Below are 20,025 nucleotides of genomic sequence, written 5' to 3' on the forward strand. Positions count from 1 at the left end.
TTTCTCCTTCATTAATAGTAATAACAACAATAAATAGTCTGACTTTCTTTGAACCACCAGCTCCCATAAATAATGACATGGAGAATTCTTAATAAGTGTGAAATCTTGGCCTTAGCTTAGGCCTGTTCCCAACTAACTTTTTTTTTGTTTTTTTTTTTTGTTTTGTTTTTTGGTTTTTTTTCAAGACAGGGTTTCTCTGTAGCTTTGGTGCCTGTCCTGGAACTAGCTCTCGTTCCGGGCTGACCTCGAACTCACAGAGATCCGCCTGCCTCTGCCTCCCGAGTGCTGGGATTAAAGGCCCAACTAACTCTTATAAATTAAATTAACCTCTTGGTCCATATTGTATGTCTGACTTACTCCACATCTTGCTGACAAATCCTTAGAGTCTCAGATCTTCCCAGAGTTTTTATCTCTGCTTGGAAGTCCTGCCTAGCCAGTGGCTGTTTAGCTCTTTACTAAACCAATCAGGAGGTGCCTTGGCAGAGACACATCTTCACAGTGTACAAAAAGATTATCTTGGGGCTGGAGACATGGCTCAGAGGTTGAGAGCACTGACTGCTCTTCCAGAGGGTCCGGGTTCAATTCCCAGCACCCACATGACAGTTCACAACTGCCTGTAACTCCAAGATCTGACACCCTCATATACAGGCAAAACACCAATGCACATAAATAAAAATATTCCACAACAAATAATAATAACAATAATTATCATTGTTATTATTGCTATTGCTGTTGTTGTTATTTTGAGATGGGGGTCTTACCATTACTATGTAGACCAAAGCAGGCCTAGAACTCTGAGATCTGCCTGCCTGAGTACTGAGATTAAAGGCATGGGCTCCTGTTTGAGCTAAGTGAAATGAAACAGAAACAAGCACTTTGTATTAGTCCTACAGATAGCTCTCCCCTTCCACCTGATAAGGTAGAACAAATTCATAAAATAACTTGCAAATACATTTGCTCTTTTCTTGGAAAGGAGCTCAGAATTGGTATGTACTGCTTAAAGAGCAAAATTCTCTTGAAGAGGAAAAGGGGAAGGGAAGATAAAAAGTCCGTACAATGTTCCTACAGCTTTGAAGATACCTTTTTCTTTTACCTTTTTATATTTTATTTATTGAGGGGACATAGTCATCGTCTATGCATATGTTTCACACAAGTGACAGCTATAGGACAACTTTTGGGAGTCAGTCCTTTTCTTTTCAGCCCATTTGACTCCCAGGCAGTCAGGCTTGGTGGCAACTACCTTTAACCTCTGAGCCATCTAACTCATCAGCCCAGTTTTTAGTTGAATTTATTATTATTTCATGTGATGTGGGTGTATATATCCCACATGTATGTGTAGAGGTCAAAAAGCAACTTTTGGGAGAAAGATTTCTCCTTCCACCGTTGAGCCCATGGTTGGAACTCAGGTGGCTTACTGTGAAGTACTTTTTCCCCTGAGCCATCTTGCCATCTGCCCTTTAGTTTCTTTTATGATTACTGCTTTTTTTGTTTTGTCTTTAGATGTTATTTTGGAGGAATAAGACATTTAAAACTTCATGCAAGCCATTTTGATGATTTGTGAATTGGTTTTTTTGTTTGGTTCGTTTTTGGCTTTTCTTTTTCTTTCTTTTTTTATATTTATTTATTGTTTGTTTGTTTGTTTGTTTTTCAAGACAGTGTTTCCCTGTAGCTTTGGAGCCTGTCCTGGAACTAGCGGTTGTAGATCAGGCTCACAGAAATCTGTCTGCCTCTGCCTCCCGAGTGCTGGGATTAAAGGTGTGCGCCACCACCACCACCTGGCGGTTTTTTGTTTTTCAAGACAGGGTTTCTCTATGTAAAAGATCCTTGGCTGTCTGGGAACTCGCTCTGTAGACCAGGCTGGCCCTGAACTCATAGAGATCCGCCTGCCTCTGCTTCCCAGGTGCTGAGATTAAAGACCACCACCGCCCTTTCTTTCTCTCTCTCTTCTTTTTTTCCTTTCCTTTTCTTTTCTTTTCTTTTAAACAAGCTCTTACTTTTACTTAACTGGGCTTGAATTCACAGACATCCAAGTGCCTCTACCAACAGAGTGCTGGGAATTAAAGACATACGCCACTACCCTTGCTGCAAAAATTTTAAAGATTTTTTTTTTTTTTTGATGTATGTGTATGCTTGCGTTTCTACCTCCTGAGTGCTGGGATAAAAGGTATGCACCATCATGCCCAACAATTATTTTAGTTATAAATTGCTTATAAATTTTCTGTTATCTGTATTTATTTACATTTATTTTGTGTATATGTGTGTGTGAAGAAATTAGAGGCTAGCTTTTGGGAATTGATTTCCTTTACCATGTAGCTCTAGGGGATTAAACTCAGGTTGTCAGGCATGGGGGCCTGACATAAATATTTTAAAGTGGTGTCTGAAATTATCCTTCATGATGTAGTCCCTGATAAACTTACCAAGCAAAGATTAGGTAGTTTAGTTTATACTTCATGTTCTAAAGTACTTACTTGTGATTTATTTTATACAGGTACTACTGTACTAGAGTTTGGTAGGAAAAAGATCGACTTATTGAAGCTTTCTTGATATAGAAAGAGATGTGGGGGGATTCTCGATCTGCTAACAGAACAGGACCTTTTCGGTAAGTCTTAAATTTTAAGTATTTAAATTTTCAAGTATTTATAATGTAACTTGACTTACCATAAAGGCAAATATTTTCTTTGTGGAGAAATAACTGAGTTTTTTTTTTTTGAAGTAGAAAACATTTTAAAAGTTTCTAGTCATTTCTAAATTGATTGAGAATATATGCCCAGTATGTGGCAAATGCTTTGGTTCTGAGCTATAGCCTTAGCCCTTGATAGCTTTTTTTTTTTTTGAGACAGAATTTCTCATCTTTTTATGTATATGTAGTCCCGGCTTTCCTGGAACTCATTATGTAGACCAAAGCTGGCCTCAAATTCAGAGAGATCCTCCTGCTCCTGTCTCTGGAGTACTGTGATTAAAGGTGTGAGGCATCATACCCAGCCAGTAACATTTTTCAAATATTAAAAATATGCCAGAATTATTTATCTGTTTTGGGTTTTTGAGACAGTTGAGCCCAGATGGACACTGAAGCTGTGGGAATCCTTCTATCATCCCAGGTGTGAGATTATTTACTTACTTTCAAGATTTTACAAAACCTTAAGTTTGAAAGTAAGTAAAACCTTACTTTCAATGTTTTACAGTGTGTCCTGGGCTGCCTTTGAACTTTTGGTCTTTCAGTCCCAGCTTACCAAATAGCTGGAATTGCCTTCTTCACGCTTGTTAATTCTTTTATCTATTTTAACAAAGCAGTATATATTTTGAAATCTTGCAAAATATGTTGTGCTTAAGTTTATGAAAGCTCCATTAAGGGGCTGGAAGGATGGCTCAGCAGTTAAAGAGCATTTGCTGCTCTTGCAGAAGATCCAAGTTTGGTTCCCCAAACCAAAGTATCAGGGAGCTTACGAACACCTATAGGTTGTAAGCTAACTCAGCTCTCAGCGATGCCACTCCCTATTTTGAACTCCTCAGGGACCTGCACACAGATAACATATACTTACATATATACACATATTTACATATATAAAAGTAAAACCTTGAAAACTATATTAATTTCAGCAATTTATGTCTAGACTCTAGAGCTGTGTCTTGCTTTTGAAATTGATATGCTTTTCTAAGCTACACAAATGCCAACTTTAGAGGTTGTTGGGTACAAAGAGTGGAAAAGGTGGTAGCACTTAGTTATAAATGGATTATGCTTTCATTTTGTAGGAATACTTTTAAAAATGCTTAGTGTATGTTTATGTGCGTGTATGTCTGTGTAAGTGTGTGTGGAAACCAGAGGAGAGTGACAGAACCCTCAGAGCTGGTGTTACTAGTGTTAATGGGATGCTAGGACTGTGTCTCTTTAAATGATCCATATTGACTTTAAACTAGCAATTTTCTAATCCCAGCCTCTCAAAGTAGTATATATGTATGTGTGTGTGTATTACTAAAAGTATATTATGTATATATGTATATATAAATATATATAAAATATACTTTTAGTGTATATATATATATATATATATATAAAATTAGGGACTGGAGCGATGGCTCAGCAGTTAAGAGCATTGACTAGTCTTCCAGAGGATCTAGAGTCAGTTCCCAGTACTCACATGGCGGCTCAAAACTGTCTGTAACTTCAGTTCCAGAGGATCTGACATTTTCACACAGACATAAATACAGGCAAAACACCAAATGCACACAAAATATAAATAAATAAATAAATATTTTATTTCATGTGCATGAGTGCTCACATGTATGTATGTGTATGTGCGTACCACATGAGTGCCTAGTGCCCACAGAGGTCAGAGGAGAGCATCAGGTCCCTAAAAACTGGAGTTGTAGACAGTTGGGAGCTGCCATGTAGATGATTGCAACCACTAAGCCATCACTCTAGCACTGGAAGTAACTTACTATCAAAACATAGCCATGCTCATTTATTTACAAATTGTGTGTGGTTGCTTTCATATTGTAATTATAGAGTTGAATAGTTGTGCTAGCTAATGAATACTCTACAAAGCCCCAATATATTTACTACCTAGCTTTTAGTGTAAAGTTTGTCCGTGCATGGTGGCACACAACTTTAATCCCAGCTCTCGGGAAGTGTAAATAGATGGATCTCTGTAAGTTTGAGAACAGCCTGGTCTACATAATAAGTTCCAGGACTTCCAAGGCTATGTAGAGAGACCCTTTTTCAAAAAACCAAAAATAAATAAATAAATATAAAAGGTTTGCCAAGCTCCAGTCTAAATCAGTGTATATATGTAACTTTTAAAAATATTTAGATTAGGGCTGGAGAGGTGGTTCAGAGGTTAAGAGCATTGCCTGCTCTTCCAAAGGTCCTGAGTTCAATTCCCAGCAACCACATGGTGCCTCACAATCATCTGTAATGAGGTCTGGTGCCCTCTTCTGGCCTGCAGGCATACACGCAGACAGAATATTGTATACATAGTAAGTAAATAAATAAATAAAAATATTTAGATTATTGTTTGTCTTCTTAGTCTACTTATGGATAATTATTTTATATGTCAGACTATTTCTTATAGAATTAAGTAATCATGGGACTGGAGAGATGGCTCAGTGGTTAAGAGCACTGGCTGCTCTTCCAAAGGTCCTGAGTTCAATTCCCAGCAACCACATGGTGGCTCACAACCATCTGTAATGAGATCTGGCGCCCTCCTCTGGTGTGCAGGCATACATGGAGGCAGAACGTTGTATACATAATAAATAAACAAATCTTAAAAAAAAAAAAGTTATCATCCAAAAATTTTAGGGCTGGGGAGATAGCTTAGTGGTTAAGAACATTGACTGCTCTTTGAGAGGACCGAGGTTCAATTCCCAGCACCCATATGGCAGCTCACAACTGTCTGAAACTCAAGTTCCAGGGGAATCTGACACCCTCATGCAGACGTGCATGCAGACAAAAACATCAATGCACATGAAATAAAAATTAAAAAAACAACAAAAACAGTAGATAGATTTGGCTCTGTTGCACCATTTCCCCTTCCTATATTTAAGAACTTTTTTTTTTCTTTTGTTTTTTGAGACAGGGTTTCTCTGTGCTCTGTACATCACTGACTGTTCTGGAATTTACTCTACTGTAGTCCAGGCTGGTCTCCAGCCCAGAGATCCGCCTGCCTCTAAATCCCGAGTGCTGATTAAAGGTGTGGGCCACCACCACCTGGCTTGTTTTTGTTTTGAGGGTCTTTCTGTGTAGATCAGACTGGCACTGAATTCATTCCTTCTGCATCAACCTCTACAATGCTGGGGTCACAGGCATCTATCACACATAGCTCTTACATGATGTGTTTTAGGAATGTGTGTGTGTGGCATGTGTGTGTTCAGTCTCACTTGTAGCCATAGTGGGCCTGGAACCCATTATGCAGACTAAGCTGGCCTCCTAACTTGCAGGACTCCTGACTCTGTCTTCTGAGTACTTGAGTTTTTGTTTTTGTGTTTTCAAAACAGAATCTCTCAGCCGTAGTCCTGGCTGTCTTTCCTATAACTGGCTGTCTGTCCAGGCTGGCCTCACAGAGATCTTCCTATCTCTGGCTAAGAGATAAGTCCATAATTTTTAAGGTATTTGACCAGAGAGAGATATTTTTGGGAGACTCACAAAAATAGGTATCTTCTAGGAAAATGACTTTTATTTGCTCTTTGAGATACTTTTCCTCGTAAAGTTGTTTTACTATAGTTTAAAATAATTTCTATACCCACTACTGTTCTTTGTTTGGAGATAGGTGCTCACTGTGTAGCCCTTGCTGGTCTGGAATTTGCTATGTAGACTAGACTACCCTTCAATTCACAGAGGTAAAAGGCATGGGTCACCAATCTTGGCACTACTACTGTTTTATTTTTAATAAAATTGTTTCTTGATTAAACTATAAAATAAAGATATAAGAACTGTAGTGTGGTAGGTTACTCTTGATCTGCTTGAGTTGAGGGTAAGAAAATCCTCATGGCAGTATTCAAGGACAATGCTGGATGTGTTCTGGTGAGAAAATGCATACTTTTAGATGCCTCTGCAGTCATTCCACGAGTGTCTGAGGAAGCTTAAGTATTCCAGAAAGCCAATTAGTAGGACTTGAATGATTTTTAACTATGGGAGACACTGTGGTTAATGATAAAATTCTAATTTTTATGTTAAATTTTATCCTTATGAAGAATATTTAAACTTGTTTATGATGAACCACGAAGACATAACTGTTGTTAGTATTATTGAGAACTAATAGAAATTGTCATGTTCTGAAAATCCATTAATTGTACATTGTTCTAATGTTTGTGTTAATGCTTTAAATTTCTATTTACTTTATGAAAGGGTTTGGTGGGGAGATGTAAGAAAGACATCTGGGGAGATGTCTTACTGGGCAAGAGTGCTTGCTGAGAAATCAAGAGAACCTGAATTTAAATTTCTAGTACCTACCTTAAAAAATAAACAAAAAAGAGCAGTGTGGTGGAGGCAAATACCTTTAATCCCAGCAGAGGAGGCAGAGACAGATGGATCTCTGTGAATTCAAGACCAGCCTGATCTACAGGGGGAGTTCCAGGACAGCCAGGACTACACAGAGAAACCCTGTCTCAAAAAACCAAGAAACAACAGCACGTGCTTCTAACCCAGTGTCAAGAGGGTGGAGACAATGATCTATAATCTCAGTCCAGCTAGCCCAACTAAAACGGTGAGCTTCAGATTCAGTGAGAAACCAGGTCTCAAAAAATAAGGTAGAGTGCCGTAGAAGATGCTTAATGTCCTCCTCTGGCCTCTACATACATGCACCCATCCCATGTGTGTTTATGTGTGTGTGTGAGATGTATGTGGATATGTTTGTATGTTTATATGTATGTATTAAAAACACATAAATGATAAATTAAAAATAAGGTACAAAGGAAGTGCTGATGGTATTGTAACCGATCTCTTGAACTGAGTGATCTAGAGTCGGTTGTCTTTTGAGTTTTAGTATGTTGGTGTAGTTTGAGCTCAGAAGGGTCATATGATAGAATCTCTGTGTTTGGGGAGGAGAGACTTCAGTTGGTCCTGATAAAATTTCCATGCTTTGGTTGTACTTCCAAGTAGTAGATAGCCCTTCAGTTACCCACACACACACACCTTTTTTTCACATGCCTCTCTGGGATTCCCAGGTGCCTAATTGCCTATTTAAGTTCCTTAATCTTTTGGTATATTGAAACAGGGTCTCATTCTGTAGCTGAAGCTGGCCTTAAATTCAGGATTATCCTCTTCAACATTCCAAGTAATAAAATAGGTGTTTACCACCATGTGTGACTGTCCCTTAATCTTTGACCAAAGCCAAAATGTGTAAAATGCTCTAGTGTTTAGCTAAAGGGAGAAGTTTGGTAGTATGAAAGACTGGGCAACTCTTGTTTATTTATTGAGTTATGTAAATTGAGAGTATGTTTTGCCTGAATGTATATATGTCATGTGTGCCTGCTTCCCGAAGAGTCCAGAAGAGGGTGTCAGATCCTCTGGAACTGGATTATAGAGGTTGTGAGCTGTTATGTGGGTGCTGGGAACCAAACCTAGGACCTCTGGAAGAACAACAAGAGCTCTTAACCACTGAACCATCTCTTCTGTTCCAACTATACTTTTGTTGTTGTTTGCTTTTCTAACTGTTAGTATTTTTAAAATAATGTTTCATTGCAGTAAAAAGTTAGCTTGAGCCAGGTTGTGGTGGCCCACACCTTTAATTCCAGAACTCAGGAGGCAGAGACAGGCCAATCTCTGTGAGTATGAGGACAGCCTGGTCTACAAATCAAGTTCCAGGACAGTCAGAGCTGTTACACAGAGAAACCCTGTCTTGAAATTAGCTCGAGGCTTTAGAATTTGGTGTGTCAACTTCTTTACTTGGGACATGGATATTATGCTTAAAGATATTATGTTCTAGGTCACTTTCAGATTTAAACTTTTTAGATAATTTAGCTTGGCAGAGATGACTTAATATGTTTTATGGTTGATTGATATTGTCTTCGATACTGTTGGGTAGTTATAATTGTACCCTGCTGAGGAGGGTTCTTCAGGTAGAGCCACAGTAGAACTGGGGTTTAGTGCTACTACTGGTCATGAAGATATACAACTAATCTTCCTTTTTGACCTTTACTCATCGGATTGAATAAAATCCTTGATGTACATACAACAAAATATTTTTGGAATTTTTACCATCGGGTGTATCAATGAGAAAGACACATTCTGAAACTTACAAGAAATTTTACACTTTGAGGCTGAGCATGGCTGCTTATTATTATAATTCCATTACTCAGGAAGTAAAGGATTGCTTCAAATTCAAGACCAACTTGGCCTATGTAGTAATTTCTATGCCAGCTAGGCTACATAACGAAATCCTATCTTAAAAACAAAAGAATAAACAAAACAACCAAACAAATAGAAAATTGCATTGATTTCCCTGACTCCACATGTATAGTAATTGTCATGATGACCTTGGAATTTTAAGTTCCTTGACGGTAGAAAATGGGAATTTTTGTAGCATGTTCCTTTGTTAGCTTATCTGGTATTGCGGATTTTCCCTGTTGCAGGACTGGGTGAAAGCTTTTTCTGCAGCAGTCATGTTGAAAACCTTGTGTTGACTTACCTCGTGTTCTGAAATGGGAGCATAAAAGTTTACTCGGACACCTCGTCTTAAAATAGCAAAACTTGCTGTTTTCTGCAGATCTAGGACCTTGTTACAGAACTCTGCCCCCCAAAATGTGTTTACAGAAGAATGTGCTGTGATTAGAGAAGAATATGCTGGTGTGTAGATTTCAAACTCTCTGGACAATATGAATAACCCTGTCTTTGTTTCTACAGTGGGAGCCAAGAAGAAAGGTTTGCTCCCGGGTGGAACAGGGATTATCCTCCTCCTCCCCTTAAGAGTCATGCTCAAGAGAGACACTCTGGCAACTTTCCTGGCAGAGATTCACTTCCCTTTGATTTCCAGGGGCATTCAGGACCTCCCTTTGCAAATGTAGAGGAGCATTCTTTCAGCTATGGAGCTAGAGATGGACCACATGGTGACTATCAAGGAGGGGAGGGACCCGGACATGATTTCAGAGGAGGAGATTTTTCATCCTCAGATTTCCAGAGCAGAGATTCAGCGCAGTTGGACTTCAGGAATAGGGATATACATTCTGGGGATTTTCGGGATAGAGAAGGAACACCTATGGACTACAGGGGTGGAGATGGTACTCCTATGGATTATAGGGCTAGGGAGACACCTCATATGAATTACAGAGACAGGGATTCTCACCCTGTTGACTTCAGAAGTAGAGATGTTCCTCCATCTGACTTTAGGGGGCGGGGCACATATGATTTAGATTTTAGAAGCCGAGATGGACCCCATGCAGACTTTAGGGGAAGAGATTTATCAGATTTGGATTTTAGATCCAGAGATCAGTCTCGTTCTGATTTTAGGAACAGGGATGTATCTGATTTGGACTTCAGGGATAAAGATGGAACACAGGTAGACTTTAGAGGCAGAGGTTCAGCTGCTACTGATCTAGACTTTAGGAATAGGGATACACCACATTCGGATTTCAGAGGTAGACACCGTTCTAGGACTTACCAAGATTTTAGGGGCAGAGAGGTAGGACCTTGTATGGAATTTAAAGATAGGGAGATGCCTCCTGTGGATCCAAAAATTTTGGATTACATTCAGCCTTCTACACAAGAGAGAGAACATTCTGGTATGAATGTGAACAAGAGAGAAGAATCCACACATGACCATGCAGTAGAAAGGCCTTCTTTTGGTGTTCAGAAGGGAGAGTTTGAGCATTCAGAAACAAGAGAAGAAGAAACACAAAGTGGAACCTTTGAACATGAATCTCCATCAGACTTTCAGAACAGCCAAAGTCCGGTTCAAAACCAAGACAAGCCAAAGCTTTCTGGAAGTGAACAGCAGAGTTCAGATACTGGTCTGTTTAAAGAAGAAGGTGATTTGGACTTTCTTGGCCGACAAGACACTGATTACAGAAACATTGAATACTGTGATGTGGATCACAGGTTGCCAGGAAGCCAGATTTTTGGCTATGGCCAGAACAAGTCTTTTCCACAGGGCAAAATGTCCCGAGATGCCCAACAGGAACTTCAGGTATGTTGATGAGGTGGTTCATAATACTTTTCTCAAGGGTGAAGTGTAGAATGCAAAATGTTCAGTCCCTCAAGTCTTATACAACTATTCAAAAGCAAACTTTGTATTTGAAAATGGAATAATGGAGTTTAAATATCCAGAGAAAGCCCCTTGACCCAGAGCATGTTTTTTTGTTTTTTGTTTTTTGTTTTTTGTTTTTTTTCGAGACAGGGTTTCTCTGTGGTTTTGGTTCCTGTCCTGGAACTAGCTCTTGTAGACCAGGCTGGTCTCGAACTCCCAGAGATCCTCCTGCCTCTGCCTCCCGAGTGCTGGGATTAAAGGTGTGCGCCACCACCGCCCGGCTCAGAGCATGTTTTTGATGTGTGTTTTAGTCGTTTGTTTTATTGTGCTTATTTAAATGACCTGTGATAAACTGATTTTAATCTATCAGTCTTGGGGAGTGGGTCTCACAGCTTTTGGAGTCCTTGTGATTTGGGATTTATTTTCTTATTTAAGTTCACTTAGAGAATGCTTAGAAATGTTTTTGCAGTCATGAGGATATGATGTTAATGTTGCAAGTTTCCTCTTACAGCTAGCTTAATTAGCTTAAATGTTAAGTTTCTTAAATCTAAGTGAGGAGAGTTATATACTTGCAATTTAATTACGAAAATTATCTTAAAATAGATTTTACCCATATCTACTGCAGTTTCTTTTATTTTGTGATCTCTTTCTCTGTGTGTGTGTTTTCTTTTTCTTTTTCTTTTTTTTTTAGACAGGTTTTCTCTGTGTTGCCCCAGCTGTTCTGGAACTCACTGTGCATACCAGACTAGCCTTGATCTCAGAGATCCACCTGCCTCTGCCTCCTAAGTGCTAGGATTAAAGACATGTACCACTATGCCTTGCCTGTCACTTGGTGATCTTACTACTTAGTAACCAAATAGTAGGTTTTGAGAATTTTAGAACATGCTTTTTTATTATATTAAGACTCCCTCAGTAAGCCTTGTTCTTAGCATACTTATAATTCAGTAATGCTAGGGAAAAAATGAGAGAAAATTATAAGTTCTCATTTCATGACTGTATTTCATGTTGGGTTTTATTTTACATGTAAAAATAAATCTATTTGTGAAATAACTTTACATTCTGAATTCAAGGATCAAGATTATAGGACTGGCTCAAGTGAGAAGCCTAACAGACTTATTCGATTAAGTGGGGTGCCAGAAAATGCAACAAAAGAAGAGGTAAGGCATATGTTCTGTCTCTGTCAATTAAAAAACGAACCAGGTGTGGTGACACATGCCTATAACTCTAGCACTTGGGAGATAATATGCAGAAAGATTGACAATTGAGGCCAACCTGGACTAATTGTGAGAATTTGTCTCAAAATTTAAAAAAAATTAAAATTCACTTTCAGAAATTATAGGTTCACAGGAGCATGTAAAGAAATGTACAGAGTCAAGTGTTGTGATAGATGTCTGTAATCAGTACTTAGGATGCTGAAACAGAAGATGAAAAATTTGAACCCTAGGAATGGATAGTGGGGCAAGGTAGATATAAGCAAGTACAATGATACTTATATGTGTACTTATGTATGAAAACACTACAATGAAACCTATTATTTGGTATGCTAACTAAAACAATTCGGCGCCAATGTTGGGCTTGGTAACAGAAGCCAGAACTGAGCCTGGTAGTATAGGCCTATAATCTTAGCCCTTCAGGAGATTGAGTCAAGATTGTAAGTTCAAGGCTTACCTGGGCTGTAGAATGAGATCAGAACAGCCCAGGTCTTTTAGTGAGACCCTGTCTTAAAAGTTTAACTGGGCAGTGGTGGTGCACACCTTTAATCTCAGCATTTAGGAAGCAGAGGCAGGCGGATCTCTGTGAGTTTGAGGCTACAAAGCAAGTCTGCAAAGTAAGTTACAGGACAGCAAGACCTGTTGCACAGAGAAACTTTGAACCCCCTCCCAAAAAGGTATAAAGAACTGTAGACACAGTGTTTACTTTGTTCAATTCCCAGTCCTTCCCACCTCCCACCCACAAAAGGAGACCAGCCTGGGCCAGCTACATAGCCACTTTATTTTGATAACTAAATAACCAGAGAAGGCGTAATTAGTTTTCTTTCAACCTACCTTTTTCAGAGGTAACATCTAGAATAACTATAGTAAGTATCCAAGTCAGGAAGTAGTTTTGGAATAACCTGTACAGCTTACTCGATGTGTTGTAAAATGACACATGACAAGTATCTTCAGACTTGATAATCATTCTTGAAACTGTTGTATCAGGAGTACATACACAAAGATGCAGTTGATTTACAGTAGTAAAGACTGGGAGCCAGGTCAGGTGTGTTGCCATATGTCTTTACTCCTAGTACTCAGGAGGCAGAACTGGGTGGATCTCTGAGTTCCAGGTTAGCCTGATCTACAACATAGTGAGTTCCAGTACAACAACATAGACCCTGTCTCAAAAACAAACAAAACTGGGAGTGCCTAATTGCTCTGTTTCAATGGAATTTCTGGCCAAATTATGACAGAATTTAGGGAAGAATTATTTAGGTTATTATTAGAAGTAAAACTATGTCTTCGTGAAAGGCTAACAAGCATTAGTTCATTTAATTATTACAATGTCCTATGAGTAAGTACTTTTAATCCATTAACTCCACTGCTGGTTGGAAAGCTCTTATTAGAAGTTCTTGGGACCAGATGTATTTCAAGTTTTAGGATTTTTAGATTTTGGAATATTTATGTAAAATTTGCCAGCTTGACATTCCTAATCTGAAATCTAAAGTTCATATTTTGAAATATTTTGAATTTCAGAGATTTGGGGATTTTGTTTTGCTTTTTTTTTCTTGGTACACAATTTCAATCTCACTGTGTAGCTTTGGCTGGCGTGCGTTTTGGTGTGCTGTGTAGATATGTGCTTTGTCCTGGATCCAGCCTTTTTTTTTTTTTTGAGACAGGCTTTCACTGTGTAGCTTTGGAGCCTGTCCTCAAACTCTCTCTGTAGACCAGGCTGGGCTCAAACTCACAGAGATGCACCTGCTTCTGCCTCCCAAGTGCTGGGATTAAAGGTGTGCGGCACCACTGTCTGGCATGGATCCAGACTTTTTGTTAAGGATATTCTTTCTGTATCCTACACCAAGCACTGTGGTAGGCTCTGAATAATAGACCAGCTAGTATTATAAAGTTGTTACCTTCACGAATAATATAAAAACAAGCAAAAGATAGACAGTAGAGGCTGAAAAGATGATTCACTGGTTTAAAGCGCTTGCTGCTCTCTTAGAGGTCTCAAGTTGAACATGTTGGGCATCTTACAACTGACCATAATTCTAGCTCCAGGGAATCTAAAACCCCCTTACTAGCCTCTGAGAGCGTCTGCTCTCATCTACACATAGACACAGACAAATGTGCAAATACCTATACATAGACACTGACACACATACCATATAATTTTAAAAAGATTGAGAGATAAACCAGGAGGCAATGGCGCATGCCTTTAATCCGAGTACTTGGGAGACAGAGGCAGCATTTGAGGCCAGCCTAGTCTACGAAGCAAGTTCCAGGACAGATAGAGCAACACAGAGAAATCCTGCCTCAAAAAAATCAGAGAGAGAGAGAGAGAGAGATTTTTAAGAAGTGGTAAAAAGAACTGGATTTGAGACCAGTCTAGGCTTCATGAGATCCTGTGTCAGACATCAACAAAAGATTTAGAGTGTCATCAGGATTGGGCTGTTTTCTTCTCTTTTGAAAAATCACATTTTTATTTATTTCTTTATGTGTGTACATGTATGTAGCAACAAGTGTTTGCATACCATGGCATGCTTGGAAGTCAGAGAACAATTTGGTTTTATTTTTATCTTTCTTTTGTATTTTTGTTTGTTTGTGAACGTGACTCCCGCATGGTGGGGGTTGGATCTTCCTTCCAGACCCTGGATTAGGCACAAACCATACTGTTTTTTTTTTTTAAAGATTTATTTATTTATTATGTATACAACATTCTGCCTCGATGTGTGCCAGCATGCCAGAGGAGGGCGCCAGATGTCAGTACAGATGGTTGTGAGCCACCATGTGGTTGCTGGGAATTGAACTCAGGACCTCTGGAAGAGCAGCCAGTGCTCTTAACCTCTGAGCCATCTCTCCAGCCCCCCAAACCATACTGTTTTCACAGAAAGATCCTTTTTTAAGCAGGGAAGAAAAGTTAAAGTGGCTGCTTTCTGACTCAGACAGAAAAACAATAATAAATGACCTTGCAGCTGTAATTTTTAAGAGGAGAAAAAGGGGAGGTCTTTGTTAGAATGGATTAATTTGCTGTGGTAAAGGAAATAGAGGATGATGGAGGGGGTACAAGGGAAAGGGGATATATTCGTCCCAGAGGGACAAATTACTGCCTCTGGATAGGGAGGAGACAGATGTGGCACAAAAACAAAAGGCAGTTTATAAAGGTAAGGAAAGGATGAAACCACATGTTAGGATGATGTGGTTGATTTTAATTGGGTATGCTTTTTAGGTGAACCAAAGGGAGCTTTTGATAGTGGATTTTGGTAGTCAGCCTCAGGAGGAAGAGGTCAAATAAGGGAGTAGACCTGGGTGAATAACTTTAGGAATGTGACCTAATGGTTTTTTAGCAAGGCAGAGGGAAAGAGGAAGAATGTCAAGACCCGCCTAAGCCACATGCATGAGTGGGCTAGTGTCCCTTCATTTGTTCCTTCAAATGTCCCTACCAGCTGAGCTATCTTGTCAGATTGAGGATTGGGCCATTTTAGATTGAACTCAAACCTGAACAGAACAAATAACTAGATTAAGTTCTAGTGCTAAGGCCCTGGACTGGACTAGATTGTACTTAGTGCATTATTTTTAACACGGGCCATTAAGCATTAAAGGATTACACACAGCAATTAAAGAGAGATTTGGAATATATATATATATATATTTTTTCAAAACCTGTAGTCTTTAAAGCCTTGCTCTTTTGCCTTTTCGAAGAGTGCTGGGTGTGAATCCAAGGCCCTGAATATGCTAGGCAAGCTCTCTACTACTGAGCCACATTCTATTCATTTATTTATTTATTTATTTATTTATTTATTTATTTATTTATTGGATTCTGGAGACACGGTTTCTCTGTGTAACAGTCCTGGCTGTCCTAGAACTTAACTTGGAGGACCAAGCTGGCCTGGAACTCAACAGAGATCCTCCTTCCTCTGCCTCCCAAGTGTTGGGATTAAAGGCATGTGCCACCACGCCTGGCTCCTGAGCCACATTATTAACCCAGCTCTCTTGCCTATGTATGGTATATTCAGTTTCTGTTTCTTTTTCTCTTTGGTATGCTGCCTCTACCACTTCACATTGAGTTTAGCAACCTTGGGCTCTAGCTAGCTGGGATCATAGGTCTGTGTCATCATGCCCAACTTCATTTATTTATCACCCTTTGAATGTATAGAGTGAGTATGGTTCTTCAGGCATTCTGTGTTTTGTGAGTTGGTCAAAGAAAGAGGTTACTCCAAAATGTAATTTTAGGCTCTCTTTGGCAGCAGAGAGGTCCAGCCTCTGATGGAATGAATTTTGAACAGCCATACAAAGGCATATTTATCGGTTGTTACACAAAGTTGTTTTTTCCTAATTAAATTCCTTATACCAAAGTCCCTGATCTAATCTATATGTTTTTCTGAAGGAAAGCACCACACCCTCACACTTTAGTCTTTATTGTGCACCGTTTTCAGTACCCAGTAATCCAAGAGCTTCAGGTGTGCCTCATAACCAAAGTCGTGCGAAGGCTTTAAAGCTCCCTCAGAAAAACAATTCTATAAGTCACAGAAAACTATCACTATTTTCCACAATGACTTCTTCAAGGTCAAAGTACTTTTAAAAAATAACTGTTTAGTCTAATGCTTACCCTAGATACAGTGAAAACACTATTCATTCTAATGTTTACCATAGATAGTCACTCTGCTAGATTCTTACAACATTGTTTAATTTGTCTTTATAAAATAATCCTTGCTTTAAATTGTATAGAGTGAAAACCAGTAGGGAAATATAAACATTAGCATTTAATTATAATTTGTTCATTAGTGTAAATGTCATATTTTTGCAGATTCTTAATGCTTTTCGGACTTCTGATGGCACACCTGTAAAAGAGTTGCAGTTGAAGGAGTATAATACAGGTGAGCTCTTTTGATGTGCATGTAATCTTGGATTAGGAAGAGTCTTGGACAGATGTCTCTGCATTATGTGCTACTCAAAAATTTTGTTTTTAAGAAATCATAAATAAGATTTTCAGAAGTTTCCTGTTGGTGCCTTCAAATAACAAGCAGCTTTAGTCTTAACTGTGGTTCTTTGTATGGATGTTTATTCACACGTGGGCAATGAGGATGCATGCTCCAATTCTTCTGAGTGCCTGTGAGATATAAAGTGAGTGCTGTGGCATCTGTCCTTGACTGTTTTATATGATTAAATTATTAAACTTGTTATTTATGTTTTTCATGATGGTGGGATGCTTACATTTGAGCCTAGTGAAATTTAGTAAGCTTACTGTATATAAAGTTTCATATTTCATTGTTTCAAAATGAAATTTAACAGCTTACCAGAGAAATTGTTTAAACTTGTAGTTTCTCCAACTTTGTGTTGCTCTGACGAGTTCTGCCACAGCTCAGGCTTCGAAATCTATGAATAGGTCTAGAAGAGCTTTCTCTTCAACCTCTGCAGTCTGAAATGCTGTGTATGCTTCTAGTATTTTGATTGCCACCTTTGGTCGCCTCCTTTAAGCACACTCAAAGTTTTGCTGAATATTTTTGGTACTCCATAATATGAAATAGATTAAGAATAATTGGTTTGGCAGTAGTGGTGTACACCTTTGATCCCAGAACTCAGAGGCAGAGACATGTGGATTTCTGAGTTTGAGGCCAGCCTAGTCTATAGAGAGAATTTCAGAACAGTCAAAACTATACAGAGAAACCCTGTCTCGAAAAAAACAGAAATCAATGAATAAGTAAATAAAAATAAAGGCAATCTTTTTTTTCTAGAATTTTTTTTTTTTAAATATTTATTTATTTATTATGTATACAATATTCTGCCTGTGTGTATGTCTGCAGGCCAGAAGAGGGCACCAGACCTCATTCCAGATGGTTGTGAGCCACCATGTGGTTGCTGGGAATTGAACTCAGGACCTTTGGAAGAGCAGGCAATGCTCTTAACCACTGAGCCATCTCTCCAGCCCTTTTTTCTAGAATTTGAATTGAAGAAAATAGAGCATTTACATTTTATAGAATATAGAGAATCACACTAATATATTTAAAGGCATCTTCAAATTACAGTGTGTCATATTTTGGAGGATATAGTTCATTTTTATTATTTGTTTAATCTGTTATTATTATTAATTTTTTTTCTAGTCCTGAGGATTGAACCCAGCCTTTTATGTGTGGGCTGGGCAAGCTACTAACCTGACCTTATAGTTAACTTTTAAATAATTTACAATGGAATGAAATTTTGGGGAGGAGGAGGTTTGAGACTGGATTTCTCTGTGTAGCCCTGGCTATCCTGGAATTTGCTCTGTAGATCAGGCTAACTAACATCAAATTCAGAGATTCACCTGCCTCTGCCTCCCTAGTGCTGGGATTAAAGGTGTCACCATCACTGCCCAGTTTGGAATGGAATTTTAGTATCTAATGAGATAGCTTCTTTTTTTTTCATGGGTTCTGCAGTGAAAAGCACAAAAATAAATTATTGTGCTTAAAATAATGTGGTTTTTAAATCTACAAGTGTATTTTTTCCTGTAATTAGAGAGGAAACTCAGAAGTATTATTTCTCAGAAAACAATTATTTGTTTTAAATAAAACATGACTAAGAGTAGATATGTTATTCTTGTGTGCCTTAATTTTGTAGGTGTTTGTTGCATGTGTCTGATATATTCTCTGAGAACTAAAGATAGAATTTATAGGGTAGATATGCTTTTTAATTTACAGGGTGATAACCTCAGTTTCAGTCTTGTGTCATGAACTGCTTCCATTAAGTATTGATATCGTTAGTAAAGCAGCCATTTAAACTCTTTAGTTTCTGTAGTACTCAACGATTTCCATTTCAATAGTCAGGTTTGCAAGCAAGGTAAAATTACATAAGTGTGTAGGATCCAAAGAGGAAGTATTTAAGTTTGCTAGCTGTAATGGTTCCTAGAATCATAATTGACAGACTTAAGGTACTGATGCACATATAAAATTGTTTAGGATGTTAAAAACAATGACCTTTTGTTATATAACATGATTGTATATTCAATATGTAGTTTCTTTTTTTAATGAATAAGTTACTAGTTCCATGACCGGTTTTATACCTGCAGGTGACAGGTAGAATGAACTTTAAATGATGCCTGTTAGATCATGGTATCCTTATGCCTAAAACCTTTGTATATAGCTGTCCTCCTCATATGGAAGAAATCCCCAATTCCTTTTTCTAACTTATAAAGCAGACTGTAAGCTGGTCTATGACTGTGTGACCTCTTTCTGTATCAGTTTTTAACTTCTTCTTTTTTTTTTTTTTTTGTTTTGTTTTGTTTTTCGAGACAGGGTTTCTCTGTGGCTTTGGAGCCTGTCCTGGAACTAGCTCTTGTAGACCAGGCTGGTCTCGAACTCACAGAGATTCGTCTGCCTCTGCCTCCCGAGGGCTGGGATTAAAGGCGTGCACCACCACTGCCTGGCAGTTTTTAACTTCTTATTATCTGTAGCCAAACCGATCTTGTCTTATATCTTTGACCAGTAACTGCTCATTTCTTTGTCAGATCCTTTTAACTGCTTCCTTCCTTTTGATCTCCACTTATCTTCTAGGATTTATTTCTTGGCTTCCCTTTTAACTTCATTTTGAAGCTTTACCTACTGTCACTCCCATAGTTGGCTTGTTTTTAAGTTCTTATTTATTATATATAGAGAGTATATTACTATGAACACATTTGTGTGTTTTTTCGTTTGATTGATTGATTGAGACACTGTTTCTGTGTAGCTCTGGCTGCCCTGGAACTCGCTCTGTAGACCAGGCTGGCCTCGAACTAAGAGATTCACCTGTCTCTGTCTCCCAAGTGCTGGGATTAAAGGCACGTGCCACCACCACCTGGCGCTAAACACCTCTTAATCTTTGCTTCTCATATTTGTTGCTTGGAGGATTACCTTTCTTGTTTGAAATTCAGGGAGCTCATCAAACCATAGACCTCAATTAGAGGTAATAGGATTAAAAAAGAATTAATATCTAAAGAGATGCTGATGTTATTGTTATTTACAGAGATCAGAAATATTTATTTGTTCTATCTGTAACCCACCTGTCTCTGTCCCCAAGTCCTGGAATTAAAGGCCTGCACCATCACTCCCTTTTTAAAAAATAAATTATTTTTACTTTATGTGTATGAATGTTTTACCTGTGTGTATATAAGTGCACCCTATGTGTGCAGTGCCTACAGAGAGACCAAA

General features: G+C 38.5%; 1 protein-coding gene across 5 annotated transcripts in view; it reads left to right on the forward strand.

The window, feature by feature from the left end:
- The window catches only part of Rbm6 (RNA binding motif protein 6), a 122,171-nt gene that overhangs the window by 14,812 nt on the left and 87,334 nt on the right, over positions 1-20,025 (forward strand). For 3 of the 5 annotated variants that reach the window (XM_041676948.1, XM_041676950.1, XM_041676949.1), the window contains exons 2-5: positions 2,489-2,599; positions 9,338-10,616; positions 11,747-11,833; positions 16,674-16,743. The exons of 1 other annotated variant lie outside the window; for it this stretch is intronic. In XM_041676948.1, coding sequence (XP_041532882.1) covers positions 2,556-2,599; positions 9,338-10,616; positions 11,747-11,833; positions 16,674-16,743 — 1,480 coding nt within the window. In that variant the 5' untranslated portion in view covers positions 2,489-2,555. Of the gene's footprint in view, positions 1-2,488; positions 2,600-9,337; positions 10,617-11,746; positions 11,834-16,673; positions 16,744-20,025 lie in introns of those variants that run through there. One more of the 5 variants, XM_041676951.1, reaches the window with a different exon arrangement.

The sequence above is a fragment of the Microtus oregoni genome, unplaced genomic scaffold, assembly GCF_018167655.1.
Source record: "Microtus oregoni isolate MIOR12 unplaced genomic scaffold, Mior012 000028F_ref0000031, whole genome shotgun sequence".
In the NCBI taxonomy this organism is placed as follows: domain Eukaryota; kingdom Metazoa; phylum Chordata; class Mammalia; order Rodentia; family Cricetidae; genus Microtus; species Microtus oregoni.